We start from the raw sequence: 22,877 nt of genomic DNA, 5'->3' as shown, positions 1-22,877 counted from the left end.
ATCTTAATAGCGGCCTGATTTTTAGTAATGAGACCTCAGCAAAATATGTATGTCACCAGGGGGAAAAACATTCATCAGTTTGGAAAAATCCCTAAACCTGTTCATCAGCCACCTGTCTTAAATTGCTTCTCCTTGTCCAAGAGAGAATTTTGTTACTTTCTAAAGCCCCTCTAATTGAAAATGACACTCAGGAATGAGAGAAGTGATATTCCCAACTAGACAACTATGCATGAATATCAAATACACACTTGTTCATAATCCATCAAATTAAATATTCAGTTAATATAGAATAATTAACCTGAGAAATTAATATTGACATGGAGGATTCATAAGCAAGAAATCTAGACTAGTAATTTTGTAGAGCAGTCAAATTTCAGATGGACTTCAGCAATCAATTTTTTTAAACTTTGCTGAGCATCTTAAACTAAAATAATTGTTATGGTTCTTGACTTTTCTGTCAGCAATGGCTGTGCAGTCTGTTCTGTATATATGGAATGCGCTTATTTTTTGGAAATAAGAGTAAAGCTGGAATAGTTAATACAAATATCTTCCTCCCGTGTCCCAGATATCACATGTTTTTAACCTGCAAAAATTACTCTGATGTGCTTTTCTGTGTGTGCATCCCCAAGACTTTGCACTCTCATTCTTCTTCAGCATGTTGAAAGACGAGGCTGTCTACCTAGAAAGTATCTGAAAGACTGGGACTCAGAATGGAGAGGGGCACGTTTTTATCTCAGTTGATTTGTCACCATGTCTGTACTTGAGTCGTTTTATTAAGTGTTTTTATCCTAAGTTTTTTTTAATTTATACTGGTAATAAAAAATAAAATTTTTAAAAAGGCAGTTATTTACTCAGTTTAAATAAAAATTGCTTCCCTTCTGTGCTGCTTAGGTTTGTATGAGGGTAGTTTTAGTTTGTCATTTGAAACAAAACAAACAAACAAACAACCCAACAAAACAAAACAAAGGGCAGGGGAGGAAGCAGGGATAGAACTGCACACCTGAATTTAAAAATTGTAGTCTCTGTTTTCAGAGGAAAATGATCACGAAGACTCACAAAACTATTTTTTTATTATTTTTTGATATTATTATTCCCTTCAGAATTTGGGAAGAGTAGCTTGTGCACTTCAGCCAGTAAGAAAGAAATATTTTTCATAGAAGTTGACTGCAGTGGGCTGGAGCTGATGATCAAACTAATTAGCTTAATTGGGTTCAAAGTTTCACTTAGTCTTTTCATAGTAACACAGTTACTTGGCTTTAATTTTGCAGTTGAAGTAGTAACATTGTAGTAAACATTAAGATACCTTGGTGACAAACACATCAAGAGAGGAATAAATATTTAAGCAGTTATTTCATCATCAGCTTATCTGTGAGAATTTGTAATTTAATTTTTTTTTTTTTTTTGAGTGAGACCTTCCATGAAAGTTTTACTTCTCCTCAGTTTGGGTTTTTTATCTGAGGCATTTCTGAATTTTGAGTTTAATGATAAGCCAGTTATTCACAATTGAAGAGTTCATGAACAGGAACAGCAGTATTATGGAATGTGTGATGAAGTACAGCAACCACATTAATTTTAGGATCTCTTTCAAGGTCTGTACATCTGCTCACATGAATTAGCCACACTTCATTCATCTTGGACAACCTTGCCCATCTACCACCTTCAAACATGAGCATGTTTGAGTCTATGCTTTGCATGATCTACCTTACAATTGATGTCCGATGCAATTAGCTATCGGGGCTCTGCAGTGAAGTTCCCAGAGTGAGCATAGTGGGGAAAGGCACTAAGATCACCTTTTCTCAGTTTTTAAGGTGTAGAAGTATGCATTTCCTCAGACAGGAGGGCCAGAGATCTGGTTTTTTTTGTCACTGTCAAAAAGGTATTTTCATTTACTCAAAAGATAACAGCTCTTGTGTACCTTAAAGTAAATTAGCAGCAGAGAAAGGGCATCTAATTTTTACATGAGTTTGAGTGATCTCATCAATTCTCCTTTATTTTACATTTGCTGAATTTATCTTGCAGTAAAGCTTTAGTGCCTTCTCTCAGCTAGTACTTTGAAGCTGATTAACTAAGACACATAATAACCAGAACCAAAAATCTGCTTCTTTTAGTAATCACTTGAAGAAGCTGGAGTGGAAGAATTTGCAGCAACATCAAAATCTCTCTTCTGTCTCTTTGTTGCAGAAAGTACCTCTGAGACGGATTCACGAAGAACGTATACGCTACAGAATTACTTGAACAATGACTATAAGTATAAAACACATAATTTACAGTGGATATCAGGTAATTAATTTCTATGTGTGTTTTGCCAATGACCAGGCCCAACAAAACTGATAACAACAGCAGGGAGATGAACCAATATGCAGATTGTATTGTAGACACAAATGTTACAATATGAATGACCACCAGCGGCACAAACAGGTCAACAAGCTTGTACATGATTGATGCCACCCCCAACGATCCCACAAACAACACGACTCGGCCCACAACAGGTGGTACAAACAGAGACCCGAGGTTGCCCACAGTTGGCAAAGGAAACAGCCAGACCAGCAAGCTGAACACATAAGAGAAAGGTGCCCACATCGTGACTCTCACCCGATCAGCCCATGTTCACAAAGGTCTTAAGCAGACCGGAGCCCAGCTCCAGGAGAGTCAGGAGGTCTGCCCTGAACCAGGAAGCTCTATGCAGTGCACTCCACAGACACTCCTGACTCCCTGCAAGTGGTCCCAGCTTTTATCCCCAAGCAGACACCTGACCTTTGTCAACTCAATGCGGGACCCCTGGGGCTCATTTCCCTTCTGGCTCTCCCTGCAGGGCCGGCCGCACCCTGGGGGGAAGCTATAAGGCAAACTCACCACCTCTTTATGAAGGGCTGTGGGTGTCACCCATATGTCAACCTTAATTTGGGGCTTGGGGTTCAAACCCCAGCATTTCAATGTGCAATGCAAATGTCAAGAAAATACAGTACCTTCAGTAGATGTATCTTTGTGCTGAGGTGGCTACTGTATCCTGAAAATAGTGAAATTATTTAGTGGTGACATTATAGAATGGTGCGTAGTTCAGAGAGTTATGATTTCTTTTTCCCCTTCTGTACATGTTAGTGTTCATGGCAAGCTATATTCTCCTGCTAAAAGAGCATACTCAGTTCTATGCTTTTTTGTAGAGGCATGTTTATCCTCTGAACTGTTAGCTTCCTAGATCAGACTATCAGGGAACAGGAGGATACAGGGTGCTTTTCATTTTGAATATGCCTAGAGGCTCAAGGTAAAGAGATGCCAGAAGGTGGAGACTGTGAGCCCCAGGACTACATTTTCTGAACCTTCTTGTACTATAAGCAGCCTTTCATTACAGAAGTGGAAAGTGCAACACTGACCAGATTTTTGAATTTTATTTCTTGATTAGAAATATAAGGGGAAAAGAGAAGTAGCATGAAGATGAGCACTTTACGTACTGTTTTTTAGCAGCTCCCTTGTTCTTCTAGGAAGTCAGTATCTTCACAAAACAGCTGATGGGAACATCCTACTTGTCAATGCTGACACCGGAACATCCTCAGTGATCGTGGTGAATACAACATTAGTACGTTGACTTATCCACATGCTGGGAAAGGCATTGAATTTAATATTTTCTGCATTTTTCTTTGGAAGCAGTGCTTAATGTGTTTGTTTTGTCCTTTGTTGACAGGATAAGTACAAGGCAACCACAGTTCTTCTGTCTGCTGACCAAAAGTTTGCTCTTCTGCAGTACAGCTATACAAAGGTACAAGTGCACTTCACTTCTCTGAGGATGGAAATGAGAATTAAAAAGGATTAGGAACAACTGAGAGGCTGAGAGAATGTGAGGAGAAATGCAGGAGGATGGATGAATGAGATGGATGTCTGGAGGGGAACAGTGAAGCTGAGCAGGCAGGAGGAGGAGAAGAGAGGCTGGTATTGTCTGTGAACTTGGGCAGAAGAGATACAAGATACCTGAGAAAAGAAGCTAGATAAAATGTGGATGAAGAGAAGCAGTGTGGGGCTGGATGGTTCATCTGGGAAGACAAGCTATAAGAGTAGATAGGATGACTGTCCAAAAAGTTCTGTGGGTAAGGAGGAGTGATAAGTAGATATGTTTATATACATACGCTTGTGCATTTGTGCTATGTACATAACATTGTGGTGTTAGGGCATAAGAATTAATAAAACAGGTGAATGAAAAGCAATGTGCTTACAAGAAAAAGCTGTCACCTTGCATTTGACACTTACAGAAACCTAATGGAGGTAATCATAGACTCATAGAATCATAGAATTGTCAGGGTTGGAAGAGATCTGAAAGATTATTTAGTTCCACCCCCCCTGCCATAGGCAGGGACATCTTCCACTAGATTAGGTTGCTCAGAGCTCCATCCAGCCTGGCCTTAAAAACTTCCAGGGATGGGGCTTCCACCACCTCCCTGGGCAACCTGTTCCAGTGTCTCACCACCCTCACGGTGAAGAACTTCTTCCTAACCTCTACTCTGTATCTACCTACTCCTAGTCTTGCCCCATTCCCCCTAGTCCTATCGCTACCCGACATCCTCAAAAGTCCCTCCCCAGCTTTCTTGTTTGCCACCTTAAGGTACTGGAAGGCCACAATAAGGTCCCCTTGGAGGCTTCTCTTCTCCAGACTGAACAGCCCCAACTCTCTCAGTCTGTCCTCGTAGGGGAAGTGCTTCATCCCTCGGATCATTCTCGTGGCCCTTCTCTGGACATGCTCCAGCAGGTCCCTCTTGTAATGGGGGCTCCAGAACTGGATGCAGTACTCCAGGTGGGGTATCATGATTGTGGAGTAGAGGGGAAAAATCACCTCCCTCGACCTGCTGGGCCACACTTCTCTTGATGCAGCCCAGGATCTGGTTGGCCTTCTAGGCTGCAAGTGCACACTGCCAGCTCATGTTGAGCTTCTCATCCACCAGTCCTTCTCCTCAGGGCCGTTCTCAAGCCAGTCACTGCCCAGCCTGTACTGGAATTTGCCCTACAGTATCTGCACTGGGAAGCCAGTAACTTTGTTGTTTCATTTGGTTGGTTAGTTGGTTTGTTTTTCTTGAGAGGTGCCTGTTTGGTTTTTTTTTTTTTTGTAACAACTCAGTGCTGACTTGTGCAGTGTACAAATACTTGAGCACTGTGTCACTGAGCTCTGCCTACATGTTCTGGCTTTGCAGTCCAAGAACAACTCTCACACTGTGGCAGCCACCTTTTGTCTTTGTGAATTGTTCAGAATTGTTTGACTTTTCACCACATCCTCAAGGGCCACAAAATGCTTTATATGTTTCCAGCCACCCTAGATATCCCTTCTACTCATGATTTATTGCTCTATAGTACTTTATTTGTTGCAGTCGTAAGAGTTTATTTTAATGATGAATTAAATGATGATTCTTTTAACCCTTATATAATAATGTAATGGAAAGTTGTGTTATTATTCATCTTCGTTGCAAGAAAACAGCGTAACAAAATTAATCATGAGGATGTAGACACTTCTTATGTAATAGCCATCTGGTTGTGGAGTACTAAGTTATTTTTTAATATCTTCATACAAATCTTCAAGAATCGTCATAAAAGGTAGCATTATTGTAACATGTCAACAAGATGGGTTAAATCAAACCTCTCCAGCTCCACATAGTGAACACATTTAAATACGTCTGCGCTATCATCATCTTTCTCTTTTTAAGTGCCCACAGGGTGATCAGACTTCAAGAGGCAGGTTTCTGAGAGAAATTATTTATTTCTGTGATAATATGAATGGGAATAGGTCACCCTGGAACTGAAGGAACTGGTACAGAAATACTGCTGGTGCTTGTGAGGACAATTAAGCAGTAAGATGCCAAATTAAATAATACAGCATGGAAAATGAGACAGAAAACAGCAAGTGCTCCAGTAAAGCAAAAGGAGGAGGAGGATTAACTGCGTAGCTACAATAATCTGCCATGTAACTACAAGGATTTCTGAAAATCTACAGCATCTCTGGCCTTAAATAATATGACAGAGGTCACTGACTGATTAATTTGGGACTTAAGATGACCCCAGAGTGGTGGCAATTCTTTAGTCTTTTCTTAAACCCTGCATATATTTGTTGCCACTGTACATTCATTGTGTTCCGTCTTAAGCAAAAGCATGAGGAGGGTTTCAGAGGTAATTCAAACTGTAAGAGATGTGAATTCTGGTGAAATTAATTTTCTTAATATTAAAATAATTCTTTTGCAGTTGTGGAGACATTCCTATACAGCTTCATATCACATCTATGATTTCAATAGCAGGTCAGTAATTTTTGCACATAAGACATAGTTTTAACATTAGTTTGCAATGAAATGGTGTTTCCCTGATTTCTCTTAACTGTGTTCTGGTTTTGTTTTTCCAGTTCTATCCTGGATGGCAGACTACTGCATAATGATACACAATATATATCTTGGTCACCCGCTGGGCACAAACTGGTTAGTAAAGATTTTTGTGCATATGACATGAGAGCTCACATTGTCTGTACCCTTGAGGTGTTTTGGGACTTTCCCACTGTTAGATAAAGCAGCAGAACTAGTTTCCAAATTGACTACTGTTGCTGGAAAGACTCCAAAATCCTTCTGTGTGTTTTGTTCTTTAATGAAAATGCATTCCTGATAGTAGTAGTGGCCCCAGTAGTCAGGGAATGCACAAATACACAGGCAGAAACTCCATGTCTTTACAGTTGCAGACAGTAGCTCATCTGTTTCAAAAGCCGCAGCATTACAATTGCCTACTTACTCATCACTGTGATTTTTATCTCCTGATTCCACAATAATCAATGAAGTTTTATTTAATGGATGCATGTAACAAGGATTAGAGGATCAAAATCTTCCTTGCACTCTTTCACACTTTTTCTTCCTCTGCTCCTTCCCAGTCCCAAGCCCACTGGTTTGCGAGGCTTGTGCGTTCCTTCTGCTGAGCACTGGATCTGACTAAAGAGCTATCACAGGAGAATATTCTGCTTATTTATTCTTTATCTTTGTGGTATAGGGATTATAGAGCCAAAGTACAGAAGTAAAGGGTGTTGAAAAGAGCTTTCTGCCTCTCAGAGTGAAGCTTTCTAATTAAACTGTGTCATTCAGTTGTTGGAGAGGAAAAATGGGGGTGATCAGAGGGGGAGGCAGGTGCCAAAAGCTAGATGAGTTCTGAATGCTACCAGAGAAATGCACTATCCTTGCAGATCTATTTGCAATGCTGAGACCCCCATCAGTGCTCTACCAAAGTACTAATAGTGTACTATCACAAATTAGTGAAGAAAACCCCCTCCTAATGATTTTTTTTTTATGAAAATAAGCATGTATCTAGGCAGAAAATTAATAGCAGGGTTTTCGAAACATGATACAGTAATCAAGTAATTTATTATAGTTGATTTTTTAATTATTTTTTTTTTTTTTTGCATCTGGGCCTGAAATTAGGTTGCTACATGTGATTTGTATTAGTAGTTCAAGTTTGTTTGTTATCAGTAATGTTTGGTGAAATGCAACTTTCAAAGACAGTTTTTTAGTACTACACATGACTCTTATCTCATGTAAAAGTACATTTTCCAGCAGATGAGGCAGAGGAAGGAAGATTTACTCTAATAGTAATTGTTATTGCAATGATGTTTTGCAGGCATATGTTTGGAATAATAACGTTTATCTAAAAGCTTCACCAACAGCAGAACCTGTACAAATCACTCAAAATGGGGAAGAAAATAAAATTTTCAATGGGATACCAGATTGGGTTTATGAAGGTAACTGTCAAGCATATTTTACTTTGCATTATGATGTAAAAACTTTGGTTTATTGTAGTTTTTTTATTATGACTGCTATTTCGTATCATTGAAGAGTTCAAAATAATCTGTATTTTGACAGAATTATGCATCCTTAACCGAGCTTAGTACCTGACTAATGTGAGGATCTTAAGAATGGAGATGTGTTTGTCTAACTTATAGTACATCACTGGAAATCGTGGTGTATGAGTTAGGTTCATGTATAGATGATAAGCATTGATCTAATGTCTCATTTCAGAACCCAAACAAATAGTCTGCATGTTGGTATCTGAACTTGGATTTTTAAAAAATCCTATTAAAAACTAATGAGAACAGTACCTAGAATAGAAGAGCCAACTTAAAGTTATAACTTAAATGCATTTGCATCTCTTTCAGAGGAAATGTTTGGCACCCATTCTGCTCTGTGGTGGTCTCCAAATGGTGATTTTGTGGCATATGCAGCATTTAATGATACAGAAGTTCCTGTTATGGAGTATTCCTTTTATTCTGAGGACACTTTGCAGTATCCAAAGACCATTAGAATCCGGTATCCCAAGGTCTGTGTTATTTATTAAACATGGTTGGTCTGCAGTTTCATTAAGAGGATAGTATCATTTAATCAGTTTCTGCTAATGAAAATATTGTCTGTCTCTCCTCAACAGCTTGCTGTGATTACTCTTTGTAAAGTCAACAGCATCTGGCAATGTTAAAATATTTTATTATATCCAGGGAAAAGCAAAAAGGAAAAAAAAAAAGTTTTGTTGTTTCATCAGCAAATTTTGAGGTAGCAAGTAGATGTTGAAATGAAGAAGTTATTCTTAGGGACTTGAAGTCTGTACAAAGCATTTGGCCCATGTACATTGTGTTAGGGTTGTGCATAGTATTGATAATGGAATCTTCAACTAATGTAGCATTAGTAGTTCTTGAATGCTTCCTATATTCAGATAAAGAGGAGGAATCTTCTGATGGAGTTTCTTTGCCCACACCTTAAAGCTCTCTAAATTCTACCTGTGAGAACGAAGCCTTTAGTGCCTGCAGCTCCTTCTCCCTCTTTCTTTTTTCTACATAACTTTATGCACACTGCTTATGGCACAGTTGGCACTGGACTAAAGGGTGTGAAAGTCGGAGTCCAATATGCTCCAAACAGGTTCTTGCAGATACTCCACACATGGAGGGTTTCATGTTTAATACCAGATTTACCTGAATGAAGTTATTTGTATTTACATGGGACTTTGATTTAGCCTTGTTGCAACGATGTTCTTAAAATTCAATGTAAGTACAAATTAGACTTCAGAGTACAACAGTTTCACTGCACTGCTGAATCACAATACAAACGTGGCTCTCATTGCCGGTCTCCATGATGTGCTCACCACCACAACGCTGTGCATCCCCATTGCCCAGAGGGAGTACGTGGGTTGAAAATGTCCTTAAAGCCATCACTTTGTTCAGTTATTTTTGTTCATTGTTTGGCTTTTATACTCTATGTTGGGCTGAGGCACCTGCATATTCCCTATTCTGGTCTGGCCAGCTCCGGGGGATATTTTCACTCTGTTGATAACTGGAGCAGAACAGTGAATATGGGCAACTGACTGCTCAACTGGTGCAGATGTTTGTCTCATGTAATAGCCACTCTCTGGCCCTCTGTGCCAAGTTCATCTGTCTCTGCAGCAGCCATGGTCAGTCGCTCCTAGTCCCAGAGCTTCAGGAGCCCATGGCTTTTGCCTGTGCCCTTGGAGCCTCCCCAAGTGGGGTACCTGGCACTCGGAGCAGGCCGCTGGGTCCTGCAGGTGCTCTGCCCTGAGCGTGGTGCCTCTGAAGAGTCATACATGTGGAATGAACTGTCAATTTAAATTGCTCCTCTTATTACAAGCCCCTTTGGTTTGGAATATTACTGACTTCTGGAGGTGGGTCAGCTTACAGCTACCTGACTGTTACGACAAAGACTCAGCTAATTCTGTTCTGGAGGAGAAGCCCTTACTGACACAGCTCCCTTGCCATCAGTAATGCTAGGTTGAAAATAGCGGGTTACGGGCTGCAGTCACAACCTTGATTGTGATGCAGGCAGCTGTTATGCGACCCCTTAAGGTATCCGTTTCCATGAAGAATCACTTCTGTCTGTTAGCAATGAATTGGATTCACTGCTCGATCCTGTGTGTAGTGTGTGGGATGAGGTATGGCCAAATACTGCTTTGGGTACAGCAAGCCCTGTGGAATTACAAATGTTTCTAAATGTAGTGGTCTTTCTTATCTAGAAACACATTATTAACACTTTCATATAAAAGGAAAAAAAGGGTAATTTATGTTTTGATCTTAAGAACTCCATTTAAGAGCTTGTCTTTTCACATGTTTGAGGTTGGCTAGTTCTACCTGACTGCCTGTACTAATTTCTTCATCTATAGTTTCAAACATGTATTTCACTAAGGATATTCTCTCTTCAAAAGCACAATGAAAAATTTTATTTTTAGGCAGGAGCTTCAAATCCAACTGTGAAATTCTTTATTGTGGATACCAAATCGCTTCCCAATTTCCACTCTGATGAAATTTCTCCACCTGCAGAAATAAAATCAGGGTAAGAAATTTTGATTAAATATTTGCTTGTTTCTTTTGGTGGGAGAGGAGGAGCTTTTGTGTGTGACCACTTGATATTCAGTGTACATGGCAGATTTTCCCAGTCATGCGGCTCTGGTAGCAACAGGATCTACCAGAAAAAATCTGCACAGAGATTATCCTCTTAGTGATTATATATAGATGGCATATTCTATGTATGTTATATTCAGAATGTGACAAGTTCTTGGCTCATCACATTCAGTGGAGTCTAACTATGGTGAAGTCATTTCACAGTACAACTTTAATATGAGCAAGTTTTGATATAATTGAATTATATGTATTCCAATTCACTGGGGGGGGGGAGGGAGGGGGGGAAACAGCAAAGCAAAACCTTAGTGGTGGTTGAAGATTTGCTTTCATTGGAAATGGACTTCTTGCTAAGGCAAGGTATCACGGTTGTCTTCAGGTTTATACTTAAAATGTTCATTTTCTTTGGAAATAGGGTGAAAAATGGCACCTCTTACACCAATTGGAAAATTGTACTTCTCAAAATTCCACTGGAAATGCACAACATAATCTATGTATTTTGTAAACAGCAGCTAAATTGATTTAAAATGCATGCACACAGAATTTGGTATTGCAGATCTTGCAGTTTGGGTTGGGTTTTTGGGTTTGATGTTTGGGGTTTTTTGTGTTTGGTTTTTTTTTTTGTGTGGTTTTTCTTTTTTTTTTAACCATATTGTGGAAGAGTTTTAGAGGTTTGCACTTACAAACATGGTGAGTGGAAGCATAGGTTATACTGATGTACTTCAGAAAAAAAAACAGAAGAGGTCTGTTAGCTAGTGCATAAACCCAGCATTCTGTACTTGGTGGCCAAAACACTGTAACGGTTATATCAGTGTTAATTACACTGTTGTGAGGACTGAAGGGACTAGGATCTCTGTGTTAACCAAGATACACAAGTTTTTATGAATACATTGTTCTTTATTCTTTCTCTACAGTACATCTTAATCCATCCACATTAATTGTAGTGTTTTTCTCTTTCTCTCAGCCCCCCCCCCCCCTCACCCCCTCAATCACCAAGATACTCACTTTCACCACAAAACTTCCCACACATTTTTAACTAACTTTGGGGAAAAAGGGAACATGAACTTGGAACTAAGTCAAATGTGCAAATCCAAGTTAAAAATGTATACTTGCCTTGGAGGGGAGGTTTGTTTTATTTTAGTTCATAAGGCTTCTAGGTGATAGGAGAGATCTAAAATAAGAAAAGACAAGTACATCTAACAGATAATAATGGTAAACAAAGCCACTACATTTTATGCCTTTTTAAAAATTAATATACAGAAATATTAGTGAAATTGATATTTTTTTCTCAGATACTCGAGTTCTTCATTTCAACTAGTGGGTGTTCTGAAGATGAAAGTAAAATATTCAAATAGTACTATCTGTTTTTAGTATGATCTCTCCCTCTGTTCTAACTAATGGAAATAAGTACTAAATTAAACAAAGATATGTATCACTCAAAGTGCTTACAAGAATCAACTTCATGCAGCTAAGGATAAAATTCCGAGATCTAAGGCACATATAACTTAAGATTCAGAAGAATTTCCTCTAGGTGCACACAGTACAAGATTTATGAAGTCTGGAGTTGCTGTTATTTTATGCATTAGAAGATAGTGATCTGGCTGTTAGAATTTAATTGCAGTCTTTCTGGAAGTGGGTATGTGCAAAACATCTAATTCTTTATTGTGTGAATGAAGATAACCAAGGTATCTACTAGTAGCAAAAAGAAATTGACAAAATAAATGGCTCAGTTAGGTTTGCATCATTGTTTATTGCTGAAGAGTAGATTGAAATGAAAATAGCCAGATGAGTTTCATTCAGTGAACTGCTGAAAGCTATTGTAAAGTATGCTATTACAGAGAGGATTTTAAGTATCCAATGCTATTGCTGTTTTCAGGGATCATTATTTGAGTGTCGTAACATGGGTAACAGATGAAAGGATCTGTCTGCAGTGGCTCAGAAGAATTCAGAATTTTTCAGTCCTCGCAGTCTGTGACTTTAAAAATGCTACTAGAAATTGGTCATGTCCACAGGTAAGAAAAATGAGGTGGGAGAGTCACACTGCTTCATAAATGCACTTAGAAAGGAGTCGCGTATCTCTGTATGTTTACCTCCCTAGAAACGTAGCCTGATTTAAACTAAGCATAATTGTTGTGGGATTGTTTGTTTTTTCTTTCTTAGGAGAAACAACTTACGGAAGAAAGTAGAACTGGATGGATTGGTAGAGTGAGTGTTCAATTTCTAAAACTGTTACATGCTAAATAGTACTGATAAGTAAGATAATTTCATATGAGCCTCTTGCTGGGTGCAATGCCTCTCGCATGCAGGTTTGATCCATTCACTTGTTGCATTTTACATATGTAGGAATAGTGGTCAAATTGAGCTGCTATGCCACCCCACTCCTGGTTTTTAGCTTTCGTGGGTGTGGTGTTCAGAAACTGAACTCCCAAGCTGGGTTGACAGTGCAGCATGGGCCGGAGCTGTAACTGCATCCTCTGTGACCTGTGCATCGTGTTCAGCTTGCCAAAAAGTAGAGTGCTCCTTCCGGACTCCTCTTTAATTCTGAGCTGCTGCTTTGGTAGTGGTAGGTAGGGGAGTGCAGGAGCCAAGGTTCACAATTCTCTTTGTTCGGCTGCACTCCAGTCTTCCTGCCACCTCCAGAATGATCTAGGGGATAAAACGTATTAAGAAGTGTATTAGAGGAAAGGCACAGAGGACAAAAGTAATTTTTTTGTGTCGCAGGTTGCAGCAAACCATTCCAGGTTCAACTTGGGGCATTTATTTATTTTTCCCCACCTGAAATACCCATTGACGATAACTGGGGACAAGATGCTCATAACTGACCAGATTAAAATTTTCATACACTTCTTCCAAACCAGTCGCTTCTGTCTGGGTGATGCTTTCCAAGCTGCCTCTCAGTCCTTTTGTATATGGTAGAGAGTAGGCACCTAATGAACCACACAGAAGATCTGGGGGAAGTGAAGCAGAGATGCAAAAGTTCAGACTTGGAGGGAGAAATGAGTTTTAGAGTTTTTGATGAGAACAGAGAGTACACTTTCCACTCCCGCATTTTCCATACACTGATTATGCTTTAGTCACTAGTTCACTTCTGAAGTCAAAAATGAAAGTTTAAAGAAATGCAAAGAGGAAGGCAACAGCAGGGATGAAATCATCCGCAGTATGAAGATGAGAGATCAACCCACCTGCTGTCAAATTTGATATGGAAAGGAAGGCCTTAACGCTGACACATTTTGCTTCTCTGCAGCAAAGGCTTCACAATTAGACAATGTGATGATCAAGCTGCAGACTTTGTAAACAGTTGTGCAAAATGAGAGGGCAAAATGCAAGTCTGTGCCATTAAACTAGGTTGTTGTTTTTTGTGTGTGTGTTTTTTTTGTTGTTTTTTTTTTTTTTTAAAGAGACAACCCACATCTTAGGAGCTGTTGAAAGAAAAAGATAATCTCACTGTATGATTCTTGGATTTGAGAAGGGAGTGGAAAGTAGGGAGGATTGAAAAGGGGATAGAAAAGGTATATTTATTCCTGTCTTTTATTCGTGTCTACTTGAGGATCTTAAATAACACTTGACTGATAAGGGATATGTGTGAGAGTTGTATAGGTACACACATGTACATTCTATACATGTAAGTGTATACACAAACTTAAGTAAATTACATGTGTGTAAAATATAGACATATAGTTCTCTCTTTGTATATAGGTGTTTTTTCTTTTATTTTTTTTAATTTCTTTTTTAAATAGAGATGAAATTATACTTAATTCTAAGTATGCTCAGAACAGCCTGTGTTACTGCAAAAGGCTTCCAGGTCATGAGCTAAGTTAGAGCTTACCAGTTGAGTTGAAGGCAAATTGCACTCTGGAAAAACAAGACTGTGATAAGGGAGAAGCTAGCAAAATATTTGCCAGTTATTTTTTTCAAAAATACTGCTAGGGAAGAAAGAAAGACTGCGTGGAGCACAACTTGGGAAGACTCAAGCTGTCATTGCTTATTGAGTGACCTAAGGCAAGTTACTTCATCTTTCAGTTTCACTTTTCCTTTTCAAAGTTGGTGGAACATCTCAGGTAATTGCATTGTGTCAAGTGGCTAATCAACATTTAGATATTTCTACATTTATCGCAGAAATAAATTTTATTTCATTCAGCTCAGTTTTATGCCTCCCTTTTTCTCTCTACTGTGTGGAGCACATCCAAATTACAGTCAGTAGAAGGAATCCATTTCTGTAACTCCCAGTTGATAAATGGATAGTTCCTTCATGAAAATATCTTTCTAGTTTTGGTTCTCTGGCATTCACCTGTTTACTAGCAGGTTGTTTTCTTTTAAAAAAGGGGGACATTTTTCACTGTCAAGCTGGGGGGGAGGGGGAAACAGTTCAAAGAATTTGTCCACAAATATGTTGTTTAAAATAGGGAAAGTCAAGGAAAACATGTATTTGCAATGTTTATATTGCTATAGGCTACAGCTGCACGTTGGTGTTCAATGAAATAAAATGGTGACTTTAAAAGTAGATGCACATATTGCTTCCTAAAATGCTAGGAAACTAGAAATGCCTGTAGGACTTCAAGAGAAGGTAGGAGTGTACATTGATCATTACAAGAGTTAACACTTGGGAAATTGTGCTGCTTAAGGAGCAGGAAAATATTTTAAGTGTGTTGACTTTTAGGGTAATGGCTAGAGGTTCTACCTACTAAGTCAGCAGGTAAAAAGTTTTGCAGTGCATTCAGTGATGCATTGTTTTAAGTATTGAAACTCCTATTCAGAGATACCAAAACCCACCTATATCATTTTGGTTTCGGAATTTTGCTGTTTACTTTAACAGACATCTTTCTTGTGTTCAAGTTTCAGCCGTCTGTCCCTCACTTTGCACCTGACAATGCTACCTACTACAAAGTACTCAGCGATACGGCCGGTTACAAGCACATCCATTACATAAATGGCTCACAGGTAAGCAATGGGAGAACGGTCACTGCTGACTTGTATTTCTCCTAGTGGTCAAGGAGCTTCACATTCTACGTTTTGCTGTGTCTTCCCCCTCCTCCCTCTTCCAGGCTCCAGTACCTATTACTGCAGGAAAATGGGAAGTAATCAGCATAGAAGCTGTAACCAGTAACTTCTTGTGAGTATTGTAATTAAGCTCTTGATTCTTATCAGGAGGGCTTGTAACAAGGGGCCAAGCAAGCAGGGAGGGAGAACAGGGAGAAGGTGTAATTTAAACTCACTAAAAAACATATGTCAACATGTAAGATAAACGTTTATATACTATAATGTACTGTAAACATTTTACCAAAATCAATGTTTTGCATTTATAGATACTATATTAGTAATGAAAACGGTGGAATGCCAGGAGGAAGAAATCTTTATAAGTAAGGAATTTTTTCTACAGTATGAATAAAATATTTGGTAATGAAAAAGAAACTTTAAGCAAAAGCATTGCAGAATGAAAGATAAGGATGTTCACGCCCTAATGTGGGATCCTATACAGGATATTTAATGAAAATCAATGCAGGAGTATAAACTGTAAAAATGATTAAAACATTTTTCTGTAAACTTAGTCAATAAAGGGAAATTGTGAAAAGAAATAACCAATCCTTAAGCAGTAAAACCCTAAAGAAAACCTCTTGTGCTTTTTTTGCTATGACTATAAATGATGCTATGTTATATGATTCCAGTATTAATTGAAATCAAAAGATTAAAGTCAGATTTCTCTGATTTTTAAATCAGTAAGGACTTCACTTCTGATTTTTAACATATTTCATTTGGTCATCTGATTTAAAAAACATACATTTGTTTGGTATAGCTTAAAAAAAAAAAGTCTTTTATCTGAGATGAAGTTCGTCTACTTTGCAGAGCGCTCTTGGAAAGGAGTCCAATTTCTACTAAATGTGTTAGCTGTGATCTGAATCGAGAAAGATGCCAGTATTACTCTGTGTCCTTCAGCAAAGATGCACAGTATTATCAGCTAGATTGCCGTGGTGAGTGTATCTGGAATTAATTGACATGAACATGACTCATTGATTACTTGAGTGGGGAAGTTCACTTTGCCAAGATCTTGATATTCACTGCATAGCCATGGTATGTGTTGATATGTTGGATAAATACATCAGCAGCAGAAAAACGTACTCCCTCCTAGGCTCAAAAGTACCTTGACAAAAAATTACAAGGATAAAGTTTGATAGTTCTACTAGTGGACCTAAAAGAAGTGCAAAAAACTCCTGTCCACTGTGCCATCTCCTTAGGAGCTGGGGAGCTCTGTCTAGAGGAATTTGGAGGCTCTGTGAATGAGGTGAGCAAAAGGCTGGGTAATGGCAAATGATCTTTATGTGGGAATAAAATTTAGATAGATAGTGCTGTTCAAAAAAAGTTCAACAAACATAATCATAAGTTAAGCAGTAATACTGTAGTCTGTCTCTGATCTGTAAGTGCTTGTGCTAGATAGTACGAGGGATAAATTAATCAAAGGATGGGAAAAATAAAATCTGCTCTAAAATTTTCCTTAAATTGATATGTATGTTGTTTTTAAAATGCCAATATCTTCATTGATCTATGGGCTAGAAGGACAGACAGCAGCGAAGAAATGATCGTCAGGTTGTAAAAATGGTTGTTTGAAGAAGACTGCAGTGGTCTCCATGATGAGGCTTACTAATTTCCAAACCATGGTCTGCAGCTTGCTAAAGAATGGAAGTTTAATTTTTCAGTACCTCACAGTCATGTGGTTCACCTGCAAGACAGTCTGAGCATTTTACAGGATTACGTGGCTTGAGTTTGGGTCCTAGTAACTTAAAATCTATCTTGTGCAAGCTGAAGGGAGCTTTTATGACTCACCCACTTCCGATTACTTTACAAGGGTTGTGTTTTGAGACAGCACATAAACCTGAAGGTTTTGTGCTCTATTAACAGGTCCTGGCCTGCCCGTGTCTACTCTGCACAGAAGCAGTGATGACCAAGGTATGGGATTGTCTTAAAATACAATTTGTGTTGAGCCAAAATATTGCTGTATAAATTTATTTTACTTCTGTTCTCCTTGCTTAGTATAATAATTACAATGTCGGTTACAAAGGGTAAATTTAATTTCAGATAATTGCTCTAGTATAGATAACCAGATAACTTGGCATACACTTATTCATCGTTTATTTAATATTATTTTATATTGTGCTAGAAAACAGTGAGTAACATATGACTTATTTACTGGATAATTGTTCAGTTTTTCTGAAATTGCATTTAGATGAAAAACAGGGAAAACAGCTTTCTGGTTACTAAATTACTGAAGGAAAACTGTATTGTAAACATTGAATCAGAGAGGAAAAACAAGTACTGCAGTGAACTAAGGCTGCAGTGTAGGCTGCCATCATCTCAGAATTAAAATTTTTGAAGTGGTTCATGACTAAAAGAGCAATGCATTTCAAAACAATGTATTTAATCTTTGACTCTTACTACCTCTGTTATTTAGTCCTCAGATACTTGGAAAATAACACTGAACTGGAAAATGCATTGAAAGATATTCAGATGCCTTCCAAAAGAATTGGATCCCTTAGTGTAGGTGGATACAGTAAGTTCAAAAACATGTTTTACCTTTCTCTCCCTCTTTCACCAAGTCCTTCAAGGTCTTCTGCTAAAAAGCATGAAAGAGAAGATGGGTGTAGTGGGGATTATTGCAGTTATTCAGCACTTAGAGGCAAGACTAGTTTTTTTGTTTGAGTTGGGTTTTTTTTTTGGTTGGTTGGTTTTGGGATTGGATTTTATTTTTTTTTTTTTAAATCTCCAAACATTCTGGTTTTTTTCTGAAATCCCAAAATATTCTTATCTAAAATATACTTTTTTCCATAGTGTGATCACAGAATATTAGGGGTTGGAAGGGACCTCTGGAGATCATTGAGTCCACCCCCCCTGCCAGAGCAGGACCATCTAGTCTAGGGCAGGTCACACAGGAACGCATCCAGACAGGTCTTAAAAGTCTCCAAGGAAGGAGACTCCACAACCTCCCTGGGGAGCCCGTTCCTGTGCTCTGGAACCCTTACAGTAAAGAAGTTCTTCCTCATGCTGGGGTGGCACTTCCTGTGCTCCAGCTTGTGACCATTGTCCTGTGTCCTATCGCAGGGCATAAGTGAGAAGAGTTTGCCCCTTCCTTCCTGACACCCAGCCCTCATATATTTATACACATTAATTAGATCTACCCTTAAGTCTTCTCTGCTCCAGACTAAAAACCCCCAAGTCTCTCCTCATAAGGCAGGCATTCCAGTCCCCCAGTCATCCTCCTAGCCCTCTGGGGGACTCTCTTGAGTGGATCTCTGTCCCTCTTGAAATGGGGAGCCCAGAACTGGACACAATACTCCAGGAGAGGTCTCACCAGGGCAGAGTAGAGGGGCACGAGGACCTCCCTTGTTCTGCTGCATACACTGTTCTTAATGCACCCCAGGATCCCATTGGCCTCCTGGCCACAAGGGCACACTGCTGTCCCATGGACAACTTGTTGTCCACCAGGACTCCAAGGTCCCTCCCCACAGAGCTGCTCTCTAGCAGATCACCTCCTAACCTGTACTGGTGCATTTTATTACTCCTGCCCAGGTACAGGACTCTGCACTTATTCTTGTAGAACCTCATTAGGTTCCTCTTGGCCCAGCTCTCCAGTCTGTCTAAATCTCACTGAATGGCCACACAGCCTTCAGGTGTATCAGCCAAACCTCCCAGCTTCATGTCATCAGCAAACTTCCTGAGAAGACACTCTATACTGTCATTGAGGTCATTAATGAAGATGTTGAACAGGACTGGACCCAGCACTGATCCCTGGAGATCACCACTAGTTACAGGTCTCCAGCTGGATGTGGCACCATTGATCATGATATCAGGTGCTATCTTGATGTTTTCATGACAAAGTGGATTAACTGCTTTTTTCCTTGATAATTACATAAAAAACAGAAGTCCCTACCACATTAAATAAACAAGAGGAATGGGGGATGTGGCAAAAAGCTAGTAAGCATTGTTAAATTTAACTAAAATTATAATTCAAGTAGGTCTTAATTTACAGGTGCAAGTCCCTTAGGTTTGTTTTAGCAGGTTGGAACAGTGGAGGAAAAGTTCAGTTATTATCCAAAAAAATGTGCACGTGGAAATCTAAATGTAAAAGTTTGCAAAATCATTTAGGCTACATTTCAATAAGATCACCTTTGACTTTGTGTAGGGGAGTATTTTGTTTGAATAGTCATGTTCTTAAAAGCACATTCACCCTCCATGACTACCTAAACATCTGAATATAGACTAGAACAAAATGCTAGGAAGTGAACTGCTAATGCTTTGCTAGTTGTGCTTCTCTGAATTTGTATGTCTGGGGTCAGAAGCTTTCTTGGTGTTCTGCTGGAGTGAGGAAAGCAGACTGCCACGAGGAGGCCTGGTACCTATCTAAACTGTTCTTGCTCCAGCCTTTTGCTGCAAGCTTTTCTCCTCATGATAAACCTCCTATTGATAAAATTAATTTTCTTAATGGAATTATATTGTACAAACTGTATTGAGTTCTGTCAGTCATTGTTAACTGTTCTTTTTGATGCCTCCTTTCTTCCACTGTTACCTTATTTATATAATAACTCTCTTTGTATTTGTGTTTTCTGTCTTTTATTTCTGTCACATTTTTACTAGGGCTAAAGATGAAATCTTCCAGGCAAGATGGAGGTTTAAAGATGTTCTTCGTGTTATCAGTTGTATATTCATCTTTTTATTCCTCTTTGTTCTTACTACTTCATCTCTTCAGGGTAAAAGCTTTTGGGTAAGGGGAATCTATTTTTCATGTGACAAATAGGAGATATAAATCCATTTATGTAGTCCTACTTCAAGTTCCAAGTCTGCTCATAAATCCATGTGTGTTATGAAAGAAGAAATCCACTCCTGTGACTACAGAGTATGAAGAATTTAAAATCAGTGTTCTTATATGTTCAGCTTAGTTGGTTAATTTTCCAGTGTTTTGATGTCCTGCATATTTTGTACCTGGATAAATTTCCGTCGGACTTGCACTCTGGCTACTACTGCAGTGCAGTCCATCAGCATGGCTTCGTGCATCCTTTGCAGCATCAGTTCTTTTAAAACTAATGAATGAACAGTTGAGCCAATCACTTTGCAAAACCTACTTGGTGTGCATTTAAAATGTCCAGCTAACTCTCTGCCAGCTTGGGTGGCAAGAGCAACATGGATAGAACTGGAATAATTGTTGCTTGGGGAATAAGATATTTTGGATATGTTTCTGGGATGCTCTACAAACTGTCATGCAACGACTTTCTGACAGGTTCAAAATATTTAAAATTTCTTTTGAGTGCTGGGAGAGAAATTTGAGTAGAGAAACTTTTTTAAGCTACTGTCAGGTTTACCACTGTAAAGACCCACAAAGTTTTACATGTAAGTTTATCGTGTAAAATAATGAGACAGTATATTTTTTCCCCAAATAATATTATTATCGTTATTATTGTAGGCATTGCAGTTCCAGACTTTCTGCTGACTTAGGTGTCAAACATTTAAAAAAAAAAAAAAAAAAAAACACAACACTTGAAATTATTAGATGAGCTAGGAACTTTTACCTGCATACATTAAGACAGTTTGGATGAAACTACTTTTTAATTTTTAGAGGATGACTCAAATGTGCTCTTGTATGAATTACAACACATGTCAAATTATTTCACGGAAGAACTGACCTAAGTTAAACTCTTTTCACTTTTAGACCTGTGGTATCAAATGATATTGCCTCCCCATTTTGATTCATCAAAGAAGTACCCTCTGCTCCTTGATGTGTAAGTCTTCAAGTTATATGGTCATGTGGTGTTAATACTCACTTTCATCTACTTCAAATGCTTTTAATCAGATTGGGAAACACAAAATTGGCATGTTCTTGAAGTAGTTTTAAGAGGGAATGAAAAAATTTAGGTGTATCCCAATTTGTGATAGATTCCTGTACCATGAGATGGTGTAACGCTTAACAAGGATGTATTTTGCTGGTGACAGTGAGGCAGATTCATTCTGTATCCGACTTAAAATCCAGGATGTTAGCATTAACTTACCTCCTCCTCTGCTCTTGGGGTTCACTCAGAATAACATTCAATGAAATGACATTCCAGAATGAAACCTCAAATAAGCAGTGCATCCTAAAGCTGAAGCAGGGAGTGTGACACTGGTTCTTCCTCAGGCACTTCTATTCATGTTGGTATGTTTTCTTCTAACTGGAAATTACTGAAATTTAGCTATTCATTAAAATAGAAGTATTAAGCTTTTCTTTTTTTTACAAGAAGCTCACTCCAGAAAGAAAGAAATTAGCTGTTAATTGTTGGATACATCTTTATGTAATATAATTTGTTAGCACTGTAATACTTTTTGATACACCTATTGATCATTTTAATGAGCAGTCAGTGCTCTTTGCTATTCAAGACTTATCTTAGTTTTGACTCCATTTTTATTGACTTATCTGGGCCTTCGTTAGGATGATCTTTGCTTCATGGTGATCCATATATCAGAAAATTTTTTGAAAGTGCCAGGATCCATGGCATACAGAAACAAATCTTGATGTGGAGACTTTCTTTTAAAGAAGTCTTTTCTTTTAAAACTAAGAAAAATCAGTTTTAAAGCTCTAAGAGTCACTCTTCCATTTCTTCTCTGTTGAACAGTGGCTAGAATTTTACCATACAGGTACTAACAGAGTGTGATTTCGCAGTCCTTGAGTGCTTCTGAATATTTTAAAATAAAAAAGTTATAATTACAGCTTTGCTTCCTTTTTCTTAGCCTGCATAAGAAATAGTTAGAGTCTAAGGAACACTGATAAGGCACTAAAAATGAAAAAAAAAAAGATACTTCTAATTTTCCCAAATGAAGGCTATTTTTTTATTTCAGACTTTAACCAAATAAATTATGGGTAAGCGGAATAGAAATAGTTAAAGAGCATTGCTTTGAAACTCAGATGACTAGATACGCCAATACAACATTTTGTTTTGAGATTCTGATGAGCTGCTTAAAGGCAGTGTAATGAAAGTTTCTTGTTAAAGTGGAAAGCAATAGAAGAAATAAAATCCAGTCTGCTTTCTTGATTAATGGTTGGCATTTAAAAAAAAAATATTGCTTTTTAGTGTCCAGACAAAGCAGCAATTTGGAATCGGTCAGTGATGCTTTTCTTGTTTGCTCAGTTTAATTTAAAAGTTTACTCTCCTTTAGAGGCTGGAAATTGTCAGCAATAATTGTAAACGCTTGATGCAAGAATACGTGGAGAGTAAATGCCTAATTTCTGTGGCACTTTTCACCCAGGTATGCAGGACCCTGTAGTCAGAAAGTAGATTATACCTTCCAGATCAGCTGGGCTACTTACCTTGCAAGCACTGAGCAGATCATCGTGGCCAGCTTCGATGGCAGAGGAAGCGGATACCAGGGGGATGGAATTATGCACGCCATAAACCGAAGGCTGGGAACGTACGAAGTGGAAGATCAGATAGCAGCAGCCAGGTGAGCAACAGGGAAATGGTCAACACCTGCTCGC

The 22,877-nt window shown here is 38.6% G+C and overlaps 1 protein-coding gene across 1 annotated transcript in view; it reads left to right on the top strand.

Annotated features, from left to right (window-relative positions):
• Window positions 1-2,181: 2,181 nt before the first annotated feature.
• Window positions 2,182-22,877, top strand: part of DPP4 (dipeptidyl-peptidase 4) — a gene marked incomplete at its 5' end in the record, with an annotated part of 31,945 nt that continues 11,249 nt past the window's right edge. Inside the window, 18 exons of the mRNA XM_008944396.1 lie at window positions 2,182-2,280; window positions 3,480-3,574; window positions 3,680-3,754; window positions 6,214-6,266; window positions 6,368-6,440; window positions 7,618-7,738; window positions 8,153-8,313; window positions 10,222-10,325; window positions 12,267-12,402; window positions 12,551-12,595; window positions 15,224-15,328; window positions 15,433-15,500; window positions 15,694-15,747; window positions 16,247-16,356; window positions 17,282-17,329; window positions 17,832-17,930; window positions 21,081-21,150; window positions 22,649-22,843. Of these exons, the coding sequence (XP_008942644.1) occupies window positions 2,182-2,280; window positions 3,480-3,574; window positions 3,680-3,754; window positions 6,214-6,266; window positions 6,368-6,440; window positions 7,618-7,738; window positions 8,153-8,313; window positions 10,222-10,325; window positions 12,267-12,402; window positions 12,551-12,595; window positions 15,224-15,328; window positions 15,433-15,500; window positions 15,694-15,747; window positions 16,247-16,356; window positions 17,282-17,329; window positions 17,832-17,930; window positions 21,081-21,150; window positions 22,649-22,843 (1,711 nt within the window). The remainder of the gene's footprint in view (window positions 2,281-3,479; window positions 3,575-3,679; window positions 3,755-6,213; window positions 6,267-6,367; window positions 6,441-7,617; window positions 7,739-8,152; window positions 8,314-10,221; window positions 10,326-12,266; window positions 12,403-12,550; window positions 12,596-15,223; window positions 15,329-15,432; window positions 15,501-15,693; window positions 15,748-16,246; window positions 16,357-17,281; window positions 17,330-17,831; window positions 17,931-21,080; window positions 21,151-22,648; window positions 22,844-22,877) is intronic.

Source organism: Merops nubicus, unplaced genomic scaffold, assembly GCF_000691845.1.
Source record: "Merops nubicus isolate BGI_N331 unplaced genomic scaffold, ASM69184v1 scaffold19007, whole genome shotgun sequence".
Classification (NCBI taxonomy): Eukaryota; Metazoa; Chordata; class Aves; order Coraciiformes; family Meropidae; genus Merops; species Merops nubicus.
The sequence above is the reverse complement of the archived record's forward strand: the minus strand, read 5'-3'. Positions and strand labels throughout refer to the sequence as shown.